This window comes from Bipolaris maydis, assembly GCF_028858645.1.
Source record: "Bipolaris maydis strain C4 unplaced genomic scaffold PSV08scaffold_15, whole genome shotgun sequence".
In the NCBI taxonomy this organism is placed as follows: Eukaryota; Fungi; Ascomycota; class Dothideomycetes; order Pleosporales; family Pleosporaceae; genus Bipolaris; species Bipolaris maydis.
The window spans coordinates 1,276,399-1,292,014 of NW_027093871.1; the positions used below are offsets into that span (position 1 = coordinate 1,276,399).

The 15,616-nt window shown below is 54.3% G+C and overlaps 5 protein-coding genes across 5 annotated transcripts; 3 read left to right on the forward strand and 2 right to left on the reverse strand.

Annotated features, from left to right (window-relative positions):
• Positions 1-232: 232 nt before the first annotated feature.
• Positions 233-1,167, forward strand: PSV08DRAFT_334143 (Manganese/iron superoxide dismutase). The gene is made up of 3 exons (XM_014225761.2): positions 233-397; positions 456-921; positions 979-1,167. The coding sequence occupies exons 1-3, from the start codon at positions 268-270 to the stop codon at positions 1,073-1,075; spliced, it is 693 nt and encodes a 230-aa protein (XP_014081236.1). The 5' UTR covers positions 233-267; the 3' UTR covers positions 1,076-1,167.
• Positions 1,168-1,215: 48 nt separating this feature from the next.
• PSV08DRAFT_412475 (uncharacterized protein) lies at positions 1,216-4,995 on the reverse strand. Its single transcript, XM_066093929.1, has one exon. The coding sequence runs from the start codon at positions 4,879-4,881 to the stop codon at positions 1,543-1,545; it is 3,339 nt and encodes a 1,112-aa protein (XP_065948159.1). The 5' UTR covers positions 4,882-4,995; the 3' UTR covers positions 1,216-1,542.
• Positions 4,996-5,353: 358 nt separating this feature from the next.
• PSV08DRAFT_230948 (GC-rich sequence DNA-binding factor-like protein-domain-containing protein) lies at positions 5,354-7,459 on the forward strand (the record flags this gene model as incomplete). The annotated part of the gene is made up of 1 exon (XM_066092259.1): positions 5,354-7,459. One exon carries the CDS (start codon positions 5,354-5,356, stop codon positions 7,457-7,459), a length of 2,106 nt encoding a protein of 701 aa, XP_065948160.1.
• Positions 7,460-8,738: 1,279 nt separating this feature from the next.
• PSV08DRAFT_17415 (uncharacterized protein) lies at positions 8,739-10,440 on the forward strand. Its single transcript, XM_014225764.3, has one exon. It carries the CDS (start codon positions 8,912-8,914, stop codon positions 10,313-10,315), a length of 1,404 nt encoding a protein of 467 aa, XP_014081239.2. The 5' UTR covers positions 8,739-8,911; the 3' UTR covers positions 10,316-10,440.
• Positions 10,441-12,337: 1,897 nt separating this feature from the next.
• PSV08DRAFT_189021 (kinase-like domain-containing protein) lies at positions 12,338-15,140 on the reverse strand (the record flags this gene model as incomplete). The annotated part of the gene is made up of 4 exons (XM_014225765.1): positions 12,338-12,679; positions 12,730-13,151; positions 13,241-14,546; positions 14,772-15,140. The coding sequence occupies 4 exons, from the start codon at positions 15,138-15,140 to the stop codon at positions 12,338-12,340; spliced, it is 2,439 nt and encodes an 812-aa protein (XP_014081240.1).
• Between the last annotated feature and the right edge of the window lie 476 nt (positions 15,141-15,616).

Genomic DNA, 15,616 nt, shown 5'->3' on the forward strand with positions numbered 1-15,616 from the left:
TATGCACATGGATCAGCTCGTTGCGACTGACTGACACAATACATTCGTATGTACATACCATCCAAGTAGGCGCGGCATCATTGGTGGGGGATGCATGGCCGTTGCAAGGGCGAGGGGGAGCTCCCAAGCTCGGCGGTCGGCATCTTCTGCTATGACGAAATGTCTGTCGATAAAGCAGCATCCCCAGAGCCCCAACAGCAAGACACACCACTGTAACACCACCTGACAAGCCCAATTGACCTGCTCCCCCCATCAATTGAACTCACAATGAACACCACTCTTCTCCGCACATCCGCCCTCCGCTCGGCTGCCCGAGCCGCCGCGCCCGTTACCTCGAGGGCTGGACTGGCCGGTACCACCTTTGTTCGCGGAAAGGCTACTCTGCCCGACCTTCCCTGTATGCCTCTCCATCCCATCAACCAATGAGTTCCTTTCTTGCTCTAACACGGCTACAGACGACTATGGCGCGCTCGAGCCCTCCATCTCGGGCAAGATCATGGAGCTACACCACAAGAACCACCACAACACCTACGTGACCTCGTTCAACAACTTCAGCGAGCAGATTGCCGAGGCCAAGCAGAAGCAGGATATCCAGGCTCAGATTGCCCTGCAGCCGCTCATCAACTTCCACGGCGGCGGCCACATCAACCACACCCTGTTCTGGGAGAACCTCGCGCCCACTAACCAGGGTGGTGGTGAGCCACCATCTGGCGCTCTCGCTGCTGCCATCAACACCAACTATGGCAGCCTCGATGCTTTCAAGGAGAAATTCAACACTGCGCTCGCAGGTATCCAGGGCAGCGGATGGGCATGGCTGGTGCAGGACACGCAGACTGGCGGCATCCAGATTAAGACATATGCCAACCAGGACCCTGTGGTTGGCCAGTTCCGTCCCATCCTCGGTGTCGACGCATGGGAGCAGTAAGTCCTCGCACGGTTTCAATGCAAAGACAAGTTGCCATACTAACACCATCCTAGCGCCTACTACCTCGACTACCAGAACCGCAAGGCCGAGTACTTCAAGGCCATCTGGAACGTTATCAACTGGAAGGCGGCCGAGAAGCGTTTCAAGTAAGCGATTGGACCCACCGCGAAGACAGAGTCAATAGCTTGTCAACTGGCTGGGCCTTTTGAACGCAGCGTCTAGCCTAGTAATGTGTATATATCAGCCCGGCTTGAAAACTAAGAAACACCATGGCAATGCCTATTTTTTTATGATTCATCGCTCTATTAGTTTCTGTGTAACGCTTTTATCCCATATTAAGTCCCTTTTTTTTCGCACATATACGGTACCAAGTCCTTCTAATCCCTAAGCGCTGACATGCAGATAAAGGTGGTGCTGAAAAAAAAACTCTTTGTATAGTTACAGGATAGAACAACAACAGCAAAAAAAAGGGTTAACGCGATGCTATGCTATAGTATTCCAATATCCTTCCATCCCAGACGCTGGTAACGAAAAAACCATGGTGCTCGACGCCTAAACAAACATCCAGACTATAAAAAAGAGAGTGAAGAAAGAACCCAGTAAAAAAGACGGCGCAATCAATTCCTAATGCCCGACATCCACCGATCAATCTGGTCCCTCTGTCTCGGATCCATGGGCGGTCCCATCATCTGTCCTGGCATCATGCCCATGGGCATTCCCATAGACATCCCGCCACCCATACCTCCCATTGGCATACCACCACCCATGGGCATCTGCATCTGCATGGGCATTTGCATGCCGCCCATTCCGTTCATTTGCATGGGGTTCATCTGCATGGGCATTCCGGCTCCACCGCCCATCATGGTGCTTTGACGCATGCCGCCGCCCATCATACCCATGTTCATGCCCATTCCCATTCCCATTGGCATGCCCATGTTCATTCCCATGCCCATACCGCCGCCCATCATGGGCTGTTGCATGGGCATGTTCAGGTTGGGCGCGGACATCATGCCCATGCTGTTCATGCCCAGCATACCTGGTAGCTGTGGTTGCGGCTGCGGTTGAGGTGGCGGTGGTGACGGAGATCGCGGAGCGTTGAGTTTGGAGATACTAGCAGCCATCTGCCCATTCGTGATTGGGTTGTGGGCATCCTTGTAGGCTTGGATCTTCTTGCCCAAAGGAATGTTGTCATCGTCATCATCCTTTTCCTTGTCGCCGATGCCCGGGACCAGAGGATCCATGGGTCCATAGCCAGAGGTTCGCCGATATGCCGTTAGACGTTGCTGCTTTCTTCGCTCCTCGTCGATAATGTTTTGGTGCAGAAGACTACCCTGGGGGAGATTCGAAATCAGTGCTTCATTCGACACCTTGCGCGCTTGGTAGTGAGGATCAAGTGGATTGGCAGAGAGAATGTCTGCAAGAGAAGAGGCACCACGTAACATGGGACGCTGAGGCATCTGGTCACCGCGGGCCGCCGCCTCAGCTTGGAGGCGGGCGCGGCGCTGGCCAAGAGTCTCCTCCTCTTCCTCCCCAGCATCTGGGGCAGCTGCAGCTTTGTGTGCATCATGGGCTTCATCTTGGCCATCTGAAACGCCGAGTTTGCTCATCATCTCAGCCGCAAAATCACCGCTCACAGTGCTCTTGCGAACGTCATCGCCCAAGGCCGCATCAAGCTGTTGCTTCTCCTTTAGCCGGCGCATACGCTCAGCCAGCGTCTCACCCTCCTCTTCCTCTGAGATGGGATTAGCCATGACGTCTGGAACCGCAAGATTCGGTTCATGGCCAGGTTGTCCAGGCTGGGGAGCCTGGCGAGGTCTCGGGTCAGCCCCACGAAGCCTATTTCGCCGACGACTCAAGGGTTCGTTGTCCTCCATTTCACGTTGCTCAATCAGACCCACAATCTTGCGTGGAGCATAGTTTGGCGCCGCTTGTTTATACAAAACACCAAGCGGTACATCGTCCTCGGAATCATCATCTTCTCCAGGGGCTTCCCAGGCAAGGTTGACCTTTTTGCGGATTCTCCGCTGCTTCTCAGCTTCGGCTACATCGTTCATTTGAAGCAAAGTTTGGCGACCGTCAATCAGACCTTGATCCATCAGGGTGACATAGTTCATGTTTCTTAACTTTTGCTTTGCTTGTCGCAACTGAAGTTCAGCTAGCAAGGTAGTTGGAGCACCAAATTGGGGTTCTTGATCTTCTTCTTCTTCTTCTTCTTCTTCTGATTCCTCCTCCTCTTCCTCCTTATCTTCATCACTCGAAGTATCTTCGTGTTCACGATCATTGTCATCAGAGTGGCGGTTCGGGCTCTCCTGGGAATTTCGAGAATGGTCCAAATCAGTTGCATTATGAGGGCCTCGTTCTTCTTCATCACAATGGTCCAAGTCGTCACTTAGGCTCATCCTGTTTTCACTTGCCTTGACCAGAAGTAGGTTCATATCAGCCGAACTATTGCGTTTCTTCAGTTTCTTGAGGCGTTCTCCATTCGCATTGTGATTAGTGTCAAGTATGTTGAAGGAGCTTCGCCTCCTGGTTTGCTGTAGTGTTGGCGGCACTTCTGGCAGTTTGGAGCTCTTGCGTTTGTGATCTACACCGTAAACCTCACGGGTTACATCGCCGCCAAAAGGATGGTCGGTAAACGCAGAGACTGGTGCACGTGCAGATGCATCCAAGATGCTTTCGAGTGTGTCTTGGGCAGATTCACCTTTGACAGCAAATTCCTGCGAAGGTGCCACTTGATTGTCGAAGTAAGCACTTGCTCGCAATTGAGGTGGTAGGCCCATTAAACTCTGTCTCGTCTTTTTCTTATTTGCCTTGGAAGTCTCTGCGATGTAATCTGGGTTCATAGGCATCGATTTCCTGTTTTCCGCCTGCATCGATTCAAGAAGTTGTGTCCGGCGCCGGGCTCTTGTATCACTGGGGGGTAGTTGTGATAGACGTTTTGGAAGGTTGAGCATTTGTGGAACAGGGGCAGGATAGAAGACCATGCCATCTTCAGGTGGTGGAGCGCCATAGGGCTGATGGCCTGAGTTGGTATCCGTAAATGAGTGGCTGTAGGAAGATGGCCGGCTGTGACGGCGACTACGGGGCGATGATTCTGACTCTTCCTTGACAGTATCTGGGCAGTGAACACCATCAAAGTCTTGCCATAATGTGTGTACTTGATGAGTGGTATCGGTTGAGGCCGAGGTGGGCGGTCGGTCAGGGAGGTTGCGGTGGTCTGGATACTGATCGTGCATGTCTTCAGAATAGTGACCGTCAGGGTGCCTAGGAGGTGTTCCCGTCATGACGGTATTGCGCAAGTCCTCGGGCAGTCCATTGGCGACATCATCAAATATCCTAGTAAAGGACGAGACTTTTCGCTGTGGGGGTGATATTGAATCACGGTCCTCGGGGGGCGGAGCAGTGGGAGGCAGTGTGGGTGACGATGTTTGGGCAGCATAGTATCTTGGTCTGACCTTAACTTGCCCTGGATGTACAACCTGGCCCAGCCGTGACGCTTTGGACTCTGATCGCTGACGCTGGTTTGAAGTCGGCGGTTTGGGCAAGGATCCCGAGCGCAAAGAATCGGCCGGTGACGTGATGTACCCGCCTGGAGAGTAACCCCCCCATCGTGCATTGCCGTTCAGGTCGACTATAGAGTTGGCATGGGAGCTGATGGAGACGCCGCGGCTCCTGTTGCTAAGACGCCTGGTAAGTTCTTCGCCCGTCTGGAGAGAGCGCAGCGAGGAGCGGCGACTGTCTGTCAGCTTGAGTTCCGAGTACGTCTTACGTATCTCCTCCTGGAGGTCGGAGCCGGCCTCGCTCATGCGCTCGGCATGTTCCTCGAGACGCTCAATGTTGCCCAAGTAGGCCCCTTGCAGCGATTGCAGATCGGGGACTGGGTGACGGATGTCGACGTTGCGCTTATCGGGAGAGCGTATGGGGACTGGCTGCGAGGGTGGAGGCGTGGAGGCCATGGCGAACAGCCGGCAGCAGGGAGACTGCTGGACAATGGGAGTCGGTACTTATGCGTACCTGGTTGTCGTAAAGGGGAATCTGGCAATGTTTGTTGCACCGACACCGACATGGATGGAGGGTGATAGGGTCCCAACCAAACCCCTTCCAATAATAGCACGCGTACCGGCCAGGGTGACGCGACGCTAACCGCCATCTTGGCACGGTCACGTTACGAGCGTAATACTTGTACGAGTGCCTTAACTCCGCATCCCGCAATTTTATCCACTGCCAATGCCACCACTGCCTGTACACACCCGCGTCGTGGACACAGGGAGAATCGCAATCGTGTACTTTGTCTGAGACATTGCAAGCTCCTGCCGTGACCACCTGGCGACACGGCCACTGCCCTGTGCACTGCACGCGCGACGAGCATTCGATAGTTGGTTCCGTATACGACAAGACCAATAAATCAGTCTTGCATTCACCGCCACCATGGACGCCGACGGTGGCAAGCGGAAGCACAGCTTCAGACAGCAGCCGAACAAGCGCGCAAAGGTCGAGGATGGCAGCGCGCTCAAAACGGGCTTTGGCGCGAAGATGCTTGCCAAGATGGGATACAAGGGCGAAGGTGGTCTGGGAAAGGAAGGGGCCGGTATCTCAGAGCCCATCCAGGTCGTCAATCGCGGCACAAAGGGAGGCATCGGTTCCGTGGCGGAAAAGAGTGAACAGCAGAAGCGCGAGGAGCGGCGCAAGGCTGAGGAGAATGGCGAAAGGTATGTTGACACGTCTGAGGAAGAGCGCGAGGAGAGGAAGAAAAGAAAAGCAAAGGCTAGAGGCGAGGCACGCACCGCAACTCCCCGACCCAAGAAGACGTTGTACGAGTTGGAAGCCGCTGGAATGCATGTACCCCCCGTACTGCAGTCCATCATCGACGCCACGACAGGGGCATCTACTCCTGCTTCTGGCGTATCACTTCGCGGACCCGACATTGTTCCGTTTGAAAATTCGCTACAAGCACGGGTGCGGAGAGACCTGAACAGCTTCTCGGAAGCCTTTGAACAGCTACAAATCGAATCGCAGTCCATTGCACCCCAGGAGTATGTGCTACAGAAGGAGCTTGAGGCTTTGGAACGACAAATGGACGAGCTTGAGGATCTGCATTCACGAATGCAGTCATTGCGTACTGGTACATTTACGGCTGTCTGCAAAGGGCTCAAGAGTTTGCGGGCTGCATATCCGTCGAAACCACTGCATCGCGAGTCGATCGCTGTCATACATCCACACTTTTCCAAGGTGACGGCTTCATGGGACCCGCTCGAGGATGCGCTTGAAGATATGGCAGCAGCCTTTGCGGAACTGGCCAACATCATACAGCCTCGAAGCAGAAGAATCGTGTCTCAGGCCTACACCCATCCTTCAGAAGCATTGGTCAATCAGAAGACAGTTGAAGAGGAAGATACAATCAAGCGTGGAACTACATCGGCCTACGAATCTATGATGCTGAAACTGTGGCTTCCTGCCGTCAGCTCAGCAGTGACACAATGGGATGTGAAGCATCCGCGGCCCTTGTTGCGTTTGGTAGAAGTGTGGACACCGGTGCTTCCACCTTTTGTAGGCAAACGAGTGCTTGAACAAGTTACGCGGAAGCTGTCGACTTCTATTCATGAGTGGAATCCCCGAAAGTTCAAGAAGAGCCCACACACATGGGTTATGGAGTGGCTTCCGTTCCTCGGGCCTGCAGATCTGGATCCCAAAGGATCTGGGCTTGTTGCTGAAATCAAGCGCAAGATTCGTCACGCACTGCACTCAATTGATCTCTCCAAGGGGCCACTGCCCGGAATGGAGCAATGGCGAAGGCTTTTTGGCAAGGGCGAGTTTGATCACTTGCTTACCTCGCATCTACTACCACGCTTGGCAGCCCATCTACGAGACTACTTTGAAATTGACCCTAACGAACAGCAAGACGTGGCACCACTGAAGGCTGTGTTTGCATGGAAAGGGCTGTTATCGAATGAGGTCATTGGGGAGTTATTGCGGGCGCATTTCTTTCCCAGGTTTCTTGCAATTCTTCATCAATGGGTGTCGAGCGAAGGGATGGTGTTTGAGGAAGTCCGGGCTTGGCTTGCGTGGTGGAGGAACGACGTGCAAAATGAACTGAGCAATGTGTCCTCTGTGGAGTCGGGCTGGAAGGAAGCATACACGCTTGTTTACCAGGCAAAGAAACTTGGCGAGGCGAGGTTAACAGATCTCCCGACGCCTCAAATGGAGAGTACTGGACCCTCTGTAGAGACGGTACGACCGGCCCAGCCAGTCAACAAGGAGCCAGCACCATCTGCGCCGCCAGTACGAGAACGAACGTTCAAGGACACGGTGGAGCGATTTTGTGAAGAGGAGAGTCTGCTCTTGATTCCGCTGCGTGAAGCACACGACCAGACGGCCCTGCCGCTCTTCCGCATCACGGCAAGCGCGACGGGACGTGGAGGTGCGGTGGTCTATCTCAAGGATGATAGTGTGTGGGTGCAGAACAAGAAGGATAAGAGCGTGTGGGATCCGATAGAGCTGGGCGAAGTGCTCATTGCCAAGGCCGAGGGCCAGTGAAGCTGACGGCGTCATCGGTGTGCTCATGGAGACTATGGAATGGGAGATGCAATTGGGTAGTGGGATTCTGGCAGGGTAAGCCTCTATAGCCTCTGATGGGCAGATATGTGTGCTAGCATTCGCTAATCCAGCATCGGTCTGATGCATGCCTAGGCAGTGATGGTGACATGGCGGCAGGCGGGCGGGCGTAGGTATGTACATGGACTGGGCGTGGAAATGGAAGCAGCCGACATCATGTTGACGGCGTTGAGAGCACTTGTTTCCCCTGACGACTTGCGTATCAGTGACCCACCCGTGTGAAGGCAGACGCGCGTAAGGCGCCCCCATCAAGTGGCGGAGGCTTGCATGAATCGCTGAAGTGGCAGAGACGGAGCCAATGCCGGGTGCGGTAGCAGAAAGACGACGGTGGTGCGGTGATGCGGTGATGCGGTGATGCGGTGGTGCGGTGATGCAGGTGGTCCATGGGGGCGAGTGGGCGAGACACGGCACATGGCTGCATGGCAACGTGGGAAAGGCGACGGGGATTGCGGAGAATTTGCAATCCACGAGGCCAGAGGCAAGGCCTGAGGCCATGGTGGACTGGCGGGCGAGAGGGTTGGTGATGGATGCTGGCTGGCACTAGCACAGGCGAGGCGATGTGACTGCTAGTGCCATGGGCTGGCCGTGTGCTGATTGGCCGGGCCGGGCGCTTAGGCAAGCTGCAGTCTGGCCAATGGGAGGGCGGGGCCGCACGAGCATCTGCATTCGGGGACGCTGCAGGCACAGGCTGAGGGCAGGCCGTTCATGCATGCGGACCGTCTGCTCCCGCCGACTGTGCCTCGAGTTGGCAGCAAGATCGCCCTCGGCCCTGGACGGCGGGTTGCACTTGTCTTGTTTCAAGCCAGGGCGGGCGAGGCGGACAAACATGTTTCCCCGCTGCAATGCTTGTCTCGACGACCAGCTGCCGACACATGCAGAGAGGCCTCATCACGTCCTGTCTTCGTACAGCCACTCGGAGAGAACAAGAGCAATGGATGGCCATGGCAAGCCACTACAGCTATCGGCCTCGCTCCCGTCTGGGCCTAGCGCGCGCCCAAGCGACCCCGCTCCAGCGGCTGATTGAGTGCATCCACTGGACGCCTGCATGGCGCTCAGCATAGCGCCCGCCCAATCACGCCCCGCCTCTGCTCTTCAACCCATCACACCCACTCGTCCGCCTCTTGCGCCCGACCACTTGCAGCCCGCTGATCACAAAGTACTTACCCGCTGCGAATCCCTCTTCATCTCGCCATGTCGCCTCCTGTTACACTCTGCATTTCACCCGGTTCCTCGCTGTCGGCAAGTGAGCAGCTAACCTGTGTGACTGCAGCCCTAGACCATCGCTTATCCTGGCAGTGCGAGAAAAGATAGACGTACCCCCTCGCCGTCCTGTTTCCTGGCTTATATTTCCTGGCCTCCATCACACCTGGAGCCATGCTCGAGAGGGCTCTTCCACCAGCCCTGCTCTCCCTCCTTCTTGTTGCAACTCGTGTTTCTGCTGCACCCTACGACTTCACCGACAACTACCGCGACCCCGCCCCGGCGCCTGAAGACGGCCCTCCTGCTTCATATCACGCTACCCGAGACAAGAGTGTTTTACCCTACGAAATCTGTGGTATCGTTGGCGGCTACGTCTTCACAGTACTTATTTGGGGGGTACTGCTCCTCACCGTCGGCAGAAGGATGAGACGAAAGGCACTCGAACCACCCAAGCAGCTGGAGCTGGAATTGGAGAACAAGCCTGCAAGACCAACAATCAAGACTCCGGGCCTCACATCCCCGCCACTATCCGCACGATCGTGGTTGAGGAAATTCAAGAAGAACGACTCTGTTCCTAGCAGCCCGCAAAGCCCTGTCGTCCAATCGCCCTCTTCTTTTGATCAAAAGGTTCTCGACGCCCACCGCGACCAAGATCAAGCCGACATGGAGCGCCTCTATGCTGCCGTCATGGAGTTTGACGCAAAGAAACAATCCGCCAGAGCCAGCGTAGACGAGACAGAGCCTCTTCCACCACCTACTGACCGGAGAAGACCGTCGGCCATTAGTGTCGCACGTTCTCAAGACAATTACGACAGCCCTGCGTCTCCTGTTCGAGCCATTTACCCTCCAGGCCACCAGGATAGGCCGACAACCGCATCAAACACACGGGACCGTCTCCGCGCAGAACAACCAGCCCCTGCAAGCCCCCGCAGCATCCTCTCCAAGCGCTCGCAAACATCAAATGCTACAACAAGCAGTAAGAACACGCGCTTCAACCTCAAGAATCTACGCATTTCCGGCCCCATTGCCAAATACCCCGGCGCAGATGATGACGATGAAGCTCGACGGCCTCTAACCCCTCGCTTCTACGCGCCTGGTGCTCCGCCCTCGCCCCCAACCCAGACAAACTCGCCAACATCGCCTTATGAGGCGGATGAAAGCCTGGACCGAGTCCAGCCACTACCTCATCCTGCCCCCCATCGCCGCGGAAGCTCAACCACATCCAACAACCCCGGCCTCACCATCTCCACCCCACCCCCGCCGTCGAAACAGAAGACCGCCACATCACCCAACCAATCCCTCCCACTCCGTTCCTTTGCCTCACCCCTCAACTCTCCCGGCATCCAAACCACGGTGCTCGACCGCCGCGTCGACAGACTGGCCTTGGGCACTCCCAAGACGGGCGTCCCTTTTACACCCTACAGCCCTTATATGCCATTTACGCCCGTCACGCCTGTGACTCCGCATTTGACCACCAGGCGCGATCGCAAAATGGAGAGGAAGATGGAGGGAAGGAGACGCCGTGGTGGAGAAGAAATGGTTCAGACGCCAAAGGAGATTTTTGGTGATGCTTATTAGTCCTTTTTGTTGTTGTTGTTGTTGTTGTTGTATCCAAGAGAAATGCCCAGAAGATCAACAGGAGCAGATAGGTGTGTGTGTGTACAAGGTAAACTGGGGTTAGTATCTGTTAGCGCGTTTTTTTTATTTTTTCCTCTTTTACATGATGACCATCTTATCTCCCATTTCCACAAGTTGGAATTGGCAAAGGGATGTATACCCACCCCGCTTGATGGCCGGGTTGATGATGAATTACCTCTATTTCTTGTATCTATCTATGTCTATGTACGGTCTGGCGTCTTATCGCTCGTACGTGTGCGCAACGCTTTTTTTTTTGTATCTTTAGCTTATTTCCTATCTTCGAGTAAAACAGTAGACAAACTCTATCATGATGATGAATATAAATCTCTTTTGCATACGGTGCACATGCCGTATTCCAACTTATAGCTATACCCGTGGTTTTTCTTGCTGTTGTGAGTGCTGTAATAATTTTTTTTACCCGTGAGGTATCCCAGGTAGGTATCTTATTAGAAGTGCTACCATGTGTCACCTTGTGTTATTATTGTTTCTTTCCTCGAAGTTGTATCATTTCAAGTATGCTTTTCAACGCATCTTTCCTTGAATAGCCAAAAAAAACAGCGCGGAAGTGACGTTTTTTTTTGCGGACAGCGAAACATTCAATGTCAAATATTGAATGCTTGAGAATTTGACAAAGGTATTGTTTTTTTTTTTTCGTCGAAAAAAAGAAGACCTTGTATTTCCAGCATCAAAGGTTTTATTCTGTTTACTGTCTCTATTTACCTGCCTGTAAAACAAAATACTAATTAAAAGTTCATCTACCTTCTTTTTTCATATTTCATATTTTGATGTTCAAGATTTTGTGCCATACAACTAAAACGCAATTATTATATCAAATTATATGTAAGATTTTTTTTTTCATCTATTACCAACATCATTTGTTAAAGAAAAGCTTACAACCGAGAGAATAAGAGCAAGAAATAACTAAATCTTCAGCATGGATTTGCAAGCAAACGAGAAAAACGCACACACCCCACCAGAAAAGAAAAAGTAGGACAACGATTTTACACCTATCCATCAATGTGTATCAATAAACACCACCCTCTTCAACAAAGACCCAATGGCAGAAAAACACAAATGTCAACAGCGCTTGGTCCTATGTATAACCAGCCACGAAAAATTTGCATTACAAGTTCTCTTTTTAATTGACCTCGACCTCACCACCCCGAGCGCCAAAATCATGGGTGTATATGTGTCAAACTAGCCCTCCCTTCTACTGCCTCCTCCCCCTCCCCCTCCATCGCTTCTACCCCTCGCCGCTTCTCCTTTCTTCCCTCCCCCCCCCTCCTCTCGTCCTGCTCCTGGACCACGAAGCTTCAACTGCAAGGATAAAAATCACCTTTCCCAACGCACCGACAATACATTCTTGTTTCAAAGTCTAGCGAAGGCACGCGTCTCTCTGAACCAACCTGACATGAAAAAGAACAAGATGAAAAGAAAAAAAAAGTAATAGTAGTAGAGGTAGAAGAAGGGGAAGAATGCTGCCGCCTCACTTACATCATCTGAGCGACAGCCAAAGAGAAAATCCGAGTCTTGGTGAAGAAACAAAAAGTCGAGCCGAATGTGTATGGAGGACGAAAAGTCACGGCGAAAAAAAAGCTGCAGCCGCTAAATGCAAAGATAATCCGAATCCGACTAGTATCGCTTGTTGGCAGATGGAACGTTGTAATGCCGTACCTGTAGAATGGGAAACAAAAGAAATTGATAATGGCGATGATCGGATGAGCTGGGATAACTGACGCTAGGAAATGGACGCCACAAACGCCGTGCGCTGTATCGAGAGATTCCCATGAGCCTGGGTTGCACTGGAGCTGAAGTCAAGTTTTTTTTTTACCACTTGTGGTTTACGCAGGAGTAAGTTCAGATGTAGTTGCATGGTCGTTTGTGCATGGTATTGCGAAGAAAGCACCCGGAGGCGGGGATATCTGCATTCCCATAAGTTCCGAGCTTTGTCGTTTTCCGCTCTCAAAAGTTTGCCAGTCCATTCCTTGAGTGGCGTTTGCTAAAGCGCTTCCTACCCTTTACTGAGTCAGCATCGCCTTCTTTGCGAAGATGGCCATGGCGGGAGGCGGGAATGTTCACGCCCTCGAGGGCAGAGTCAGCTCCCAACGTACTGGTGGGAGTGGTGTGGTTTGAGACGAGCTCACTCAGGCTTGCATCAGCAGAGTACGAATTCGACATTGTCTGTGAAAAGGCATAGTCTCGAGCTTGTTCGATGCTATCCAGCCATTCTTGAGTAGAATACTTGCTGCCCTCGGGATCGCTGGTTGTGCTTTTTGTGTCTTCGAAGACGTACTGCTTGTCTCGCTAGAATTTGTTAGCCGGGGTTGCAATGTTGGAGCATGTCTACAACGTACCGTTTCTACGAGCCAAGCAGTAAGACCCTTGGAATCCTGGAACGATCTCCATGAACAGCCTGCCGAGAGCAATGACACCTCTTCCTTGAGCTTCTTGTCGTTTGTGCCTGCCGCACACATCAGAACACGAGCATTGGACGTAATCATTACGAGCCGCTGTCGCTTCTTGACAGTATTGCCGCCGAAAAAGCGCGAAAACTTCTTGGATGGCTCCGCGGGCTCTTCCTTTGCGCCCACAACATGACCAGCAGGATGCTGTGTGACAAACATATTTCCAAGCTTCAATATCCGTTCGTCTCGCTTTGTGAGGACCGGAGACCAATCAATGTCGAGCTGAGAGGGAGGGGGTAGTTCGGTGATGAGCCGTGGCTTTGGTCGCGCCTGGGGTTGGCTGGGGGCTGTTGCTGCGGGTGCGGATGGGCCTGAAAGCATGTTAGTTGCTTCGTTGCGTTTGTATCAAGGGACCGATTATACATGCCATTGAGCTTGATTGGTTCTTGCGGGGGCGCACTGTAGGATTTGAGGCGCGGAGCCTTTTGCTTCCACAGCCCCTTGCCCCATTGGATCCCGTCAAAAAAGGCATGATTCTTAATATGCTCCATAGGCAGTCGTGTCAATGGATCTAGGACTAGCAACCGCTCAACCAGGTCTTTTGCAAGCGGAGGGAAGCCGTCTGGAAATGAGTATTCGAGTCCGACAATTTTCTGAAATGTCATGTATTCGTTTGCAGCCTTGAACGGAGGTCTTCCGGCAAGTAGTTGGTAAATGATGCAGCCAAAGGCCCAGAGATCGCTCGCTTTGCACGCATTCTTATCCGTCAGTAGTTCTGGCGATACATATTCCGCAGTTCCCACAAACGATTGCGCGCGGTCCGACTCGCTGGTATCCAGAGGGTCACCACTTGGCCCGGCGCCATTTGATCTCTTCTGGTCTAGTATCTTTGCCGTGCCAAAATCCGTAATCTTGACATGCATTGCATCGTCGAGGAGGACATTCTCAGGCTTCAAATCTCGGTGGATTACGCCCTTGTTGTGCATGTAGTCGATTGCGTCGAGTATTTGGGCTCCGTAGAACCGTGTGCACTCGACGTCAAATGTGCCCATCTTCTTGAGGAAGCCGAGCAATTCACCACCAGATGCCAAGTCGAGGACAAAGTACAATGAGCGCTCGTCCTGGAAGGTGTAGTAGAGTCGAACAATGCCAGGGTGCTCTGTCAAGCGGTTGAGCGTATCCTTCTCAATGTTGACGTATTTGACCTTCTTCTCCTTGATGATATGGCGCTTGTCGAGCACCTTGATTGCGTACTCGCGCAGTGTCTGGCGATCTGTTGCTGCCAAGACGGTACTGTAGGAACCTTCGCCCAATGTCCTACCAAAGTTGAAGTCCTTGACACCCTTTTTCACCACGCGTGTGATTGGCCTACCATTCTGGTCTAGATCCTGTCTAGTGCTCACAGCGGCACCCCGCTCTTTCCACTCCTCGCTGCTTGAGAGCGGCCCGCCCTCGAGGCTGTAGGGAGAGCTGGACAATTGGGATGCCCCGGGATGGTGTGCTTCCATGGGCACCCGCCGCGAGCTTCTCCGTGGCGGGAGAGGCCCGTTGATGGCCGACATTTGTGCCGACTGGCGGTAGGGATCCCGTCTGCTGTGCTCTCTTGTGGGCATAGCACCCGGGGCGACTCGGGAGCTCGCAGTGCGGCGAATGTCCGTGGCCATTGCGTCGTCGTTGTAGCGGTATGTGCCAGGGGCGGTGGTGGACGAGGTGGAGAGGTTGGGATGTTGGTACATGCTCGTGGACACGGGGCGTTCTCGCATGGGCTGCGACGTGGGCACAGCGCTGCGCTGCTGCTGCAGCAACGGGGCGGCGGCGTAGGCGGGATAGACAGCCTGGTGCTGGGCTTGCTGTGCCTGCTGGGCCAGGGGCATGGACTGGCGGTGGGACAGGCGCGGCGAATGCGATGAGAGCGACGACGTCTCTGCTAGGGGAGAGGGAAATGCGGCGGGCGAGGCTGAAGGTGACGAGGCATAGGCATTGTGGCTGACGGAGAGCGAGTCTGGGGCGGCGGGCTCCTCGTCGATGGACGCGTAAGAGGAGGCGGGGTCGTACGAGGCGAGGGGCGAGTGGTGGTGGGGGTGCTGGAGGTACTGGTGCTGGAGGTGGTGCTGGGGCTGCCTGTCGGTCACGGTGGCCGAGGACGAGGGGCGCGAGGGCGGCAGTGGTGAGGGTGGTGGTGATGGGGATGGTGATGACGACGCGGGCGGCGGGAGCTGCGGCGGAGCGTCTGGGGCATCGTCGGGCTGGGGGAGCAGCTGGGGGTTGGGGCTGGGAGGCTCGGGAGCGTCGTCGTCCTTGTCTGGATTGGCAATGCGCAGTCCGCCGAGCGTCTGCGACAGGCTCAGGTCGCCATTCATCGTGGCGGCCGGTGGGCTGCACTGGCGGTAAACGAGCGAAGGGGTGCAGGTAGCGAAGGGACCACCCGCGGCGCGTCAAAGGAGCCTCGATTAGCGTGCGGGATACGAGGGGGCAGCGGAGGCATGGCAGGGGCCCCAGAGGCCGGAAGATGGGTTGGGATGGGGGACTGGGACGAGATGCGGCGAGGTGAGGTTCGTATGGCGCTGCTGCGGCTGCGGCTGCGGCTGCTGCTGGCCGTCGTGCTCCAGACGCTCGGTGATGCCATGTCTCGGCAAATCGCTGACGGCCTGACAAGACGACCACACCTCGACCACACCATGCTCCCCTCTCCGCCGTCCACACCCCCCACGCCCGCCACTTCTCTGCTGCCCACGCTCACGGCTGCCACAGCCATCACTCTTCGCCCAGCAGTGCACCGCCAGGCAACGGCAATGGACATGGTGACGGATAAGGCAGTGACAGCGACAGCGACAGT

Excerpts from the sequence above, each read along its gene's own strand:
- PSV08DRAFT_334143 (XM_014225761.2), top strand. The coding sequence starts at position 268 with ATGAACACCACTCTTCTCCGCACATCCGCCCTCCGCTCGGCTGCCCGA. Across the intron at positions 398-455 it reads TACTCTGCCCGACCTTCCCT|ACGACTATGGCGCGCTCGAG; the intron begins GTATGCCTCTCC and ends ACACGGCTACAG. Across the intron at positions 922-978 it reads GGTGTCGACGCATGGGAGCA|CGCCTACTACCTCGACTACC; the intron begins GTAAGTCCTCGC and ends ACACCATCCTAG.
- PSV08DRAFT_412475 (XM_066093929.1), bottom strand. The coding sequence starts at position 4,881 with ATGGCCTCCACGCCTCCACCCTCGCAGCCAGTCCCCATACGCTCTCCC.
- PSV08DRAFT_17415 (XM_014225764.3), top strand. The coding sequence starts at position 8,912 with ATGCTCGAGAGGGCTCTTCCACCAGCCCTGCTCTCCCTCCTTCTTGTT.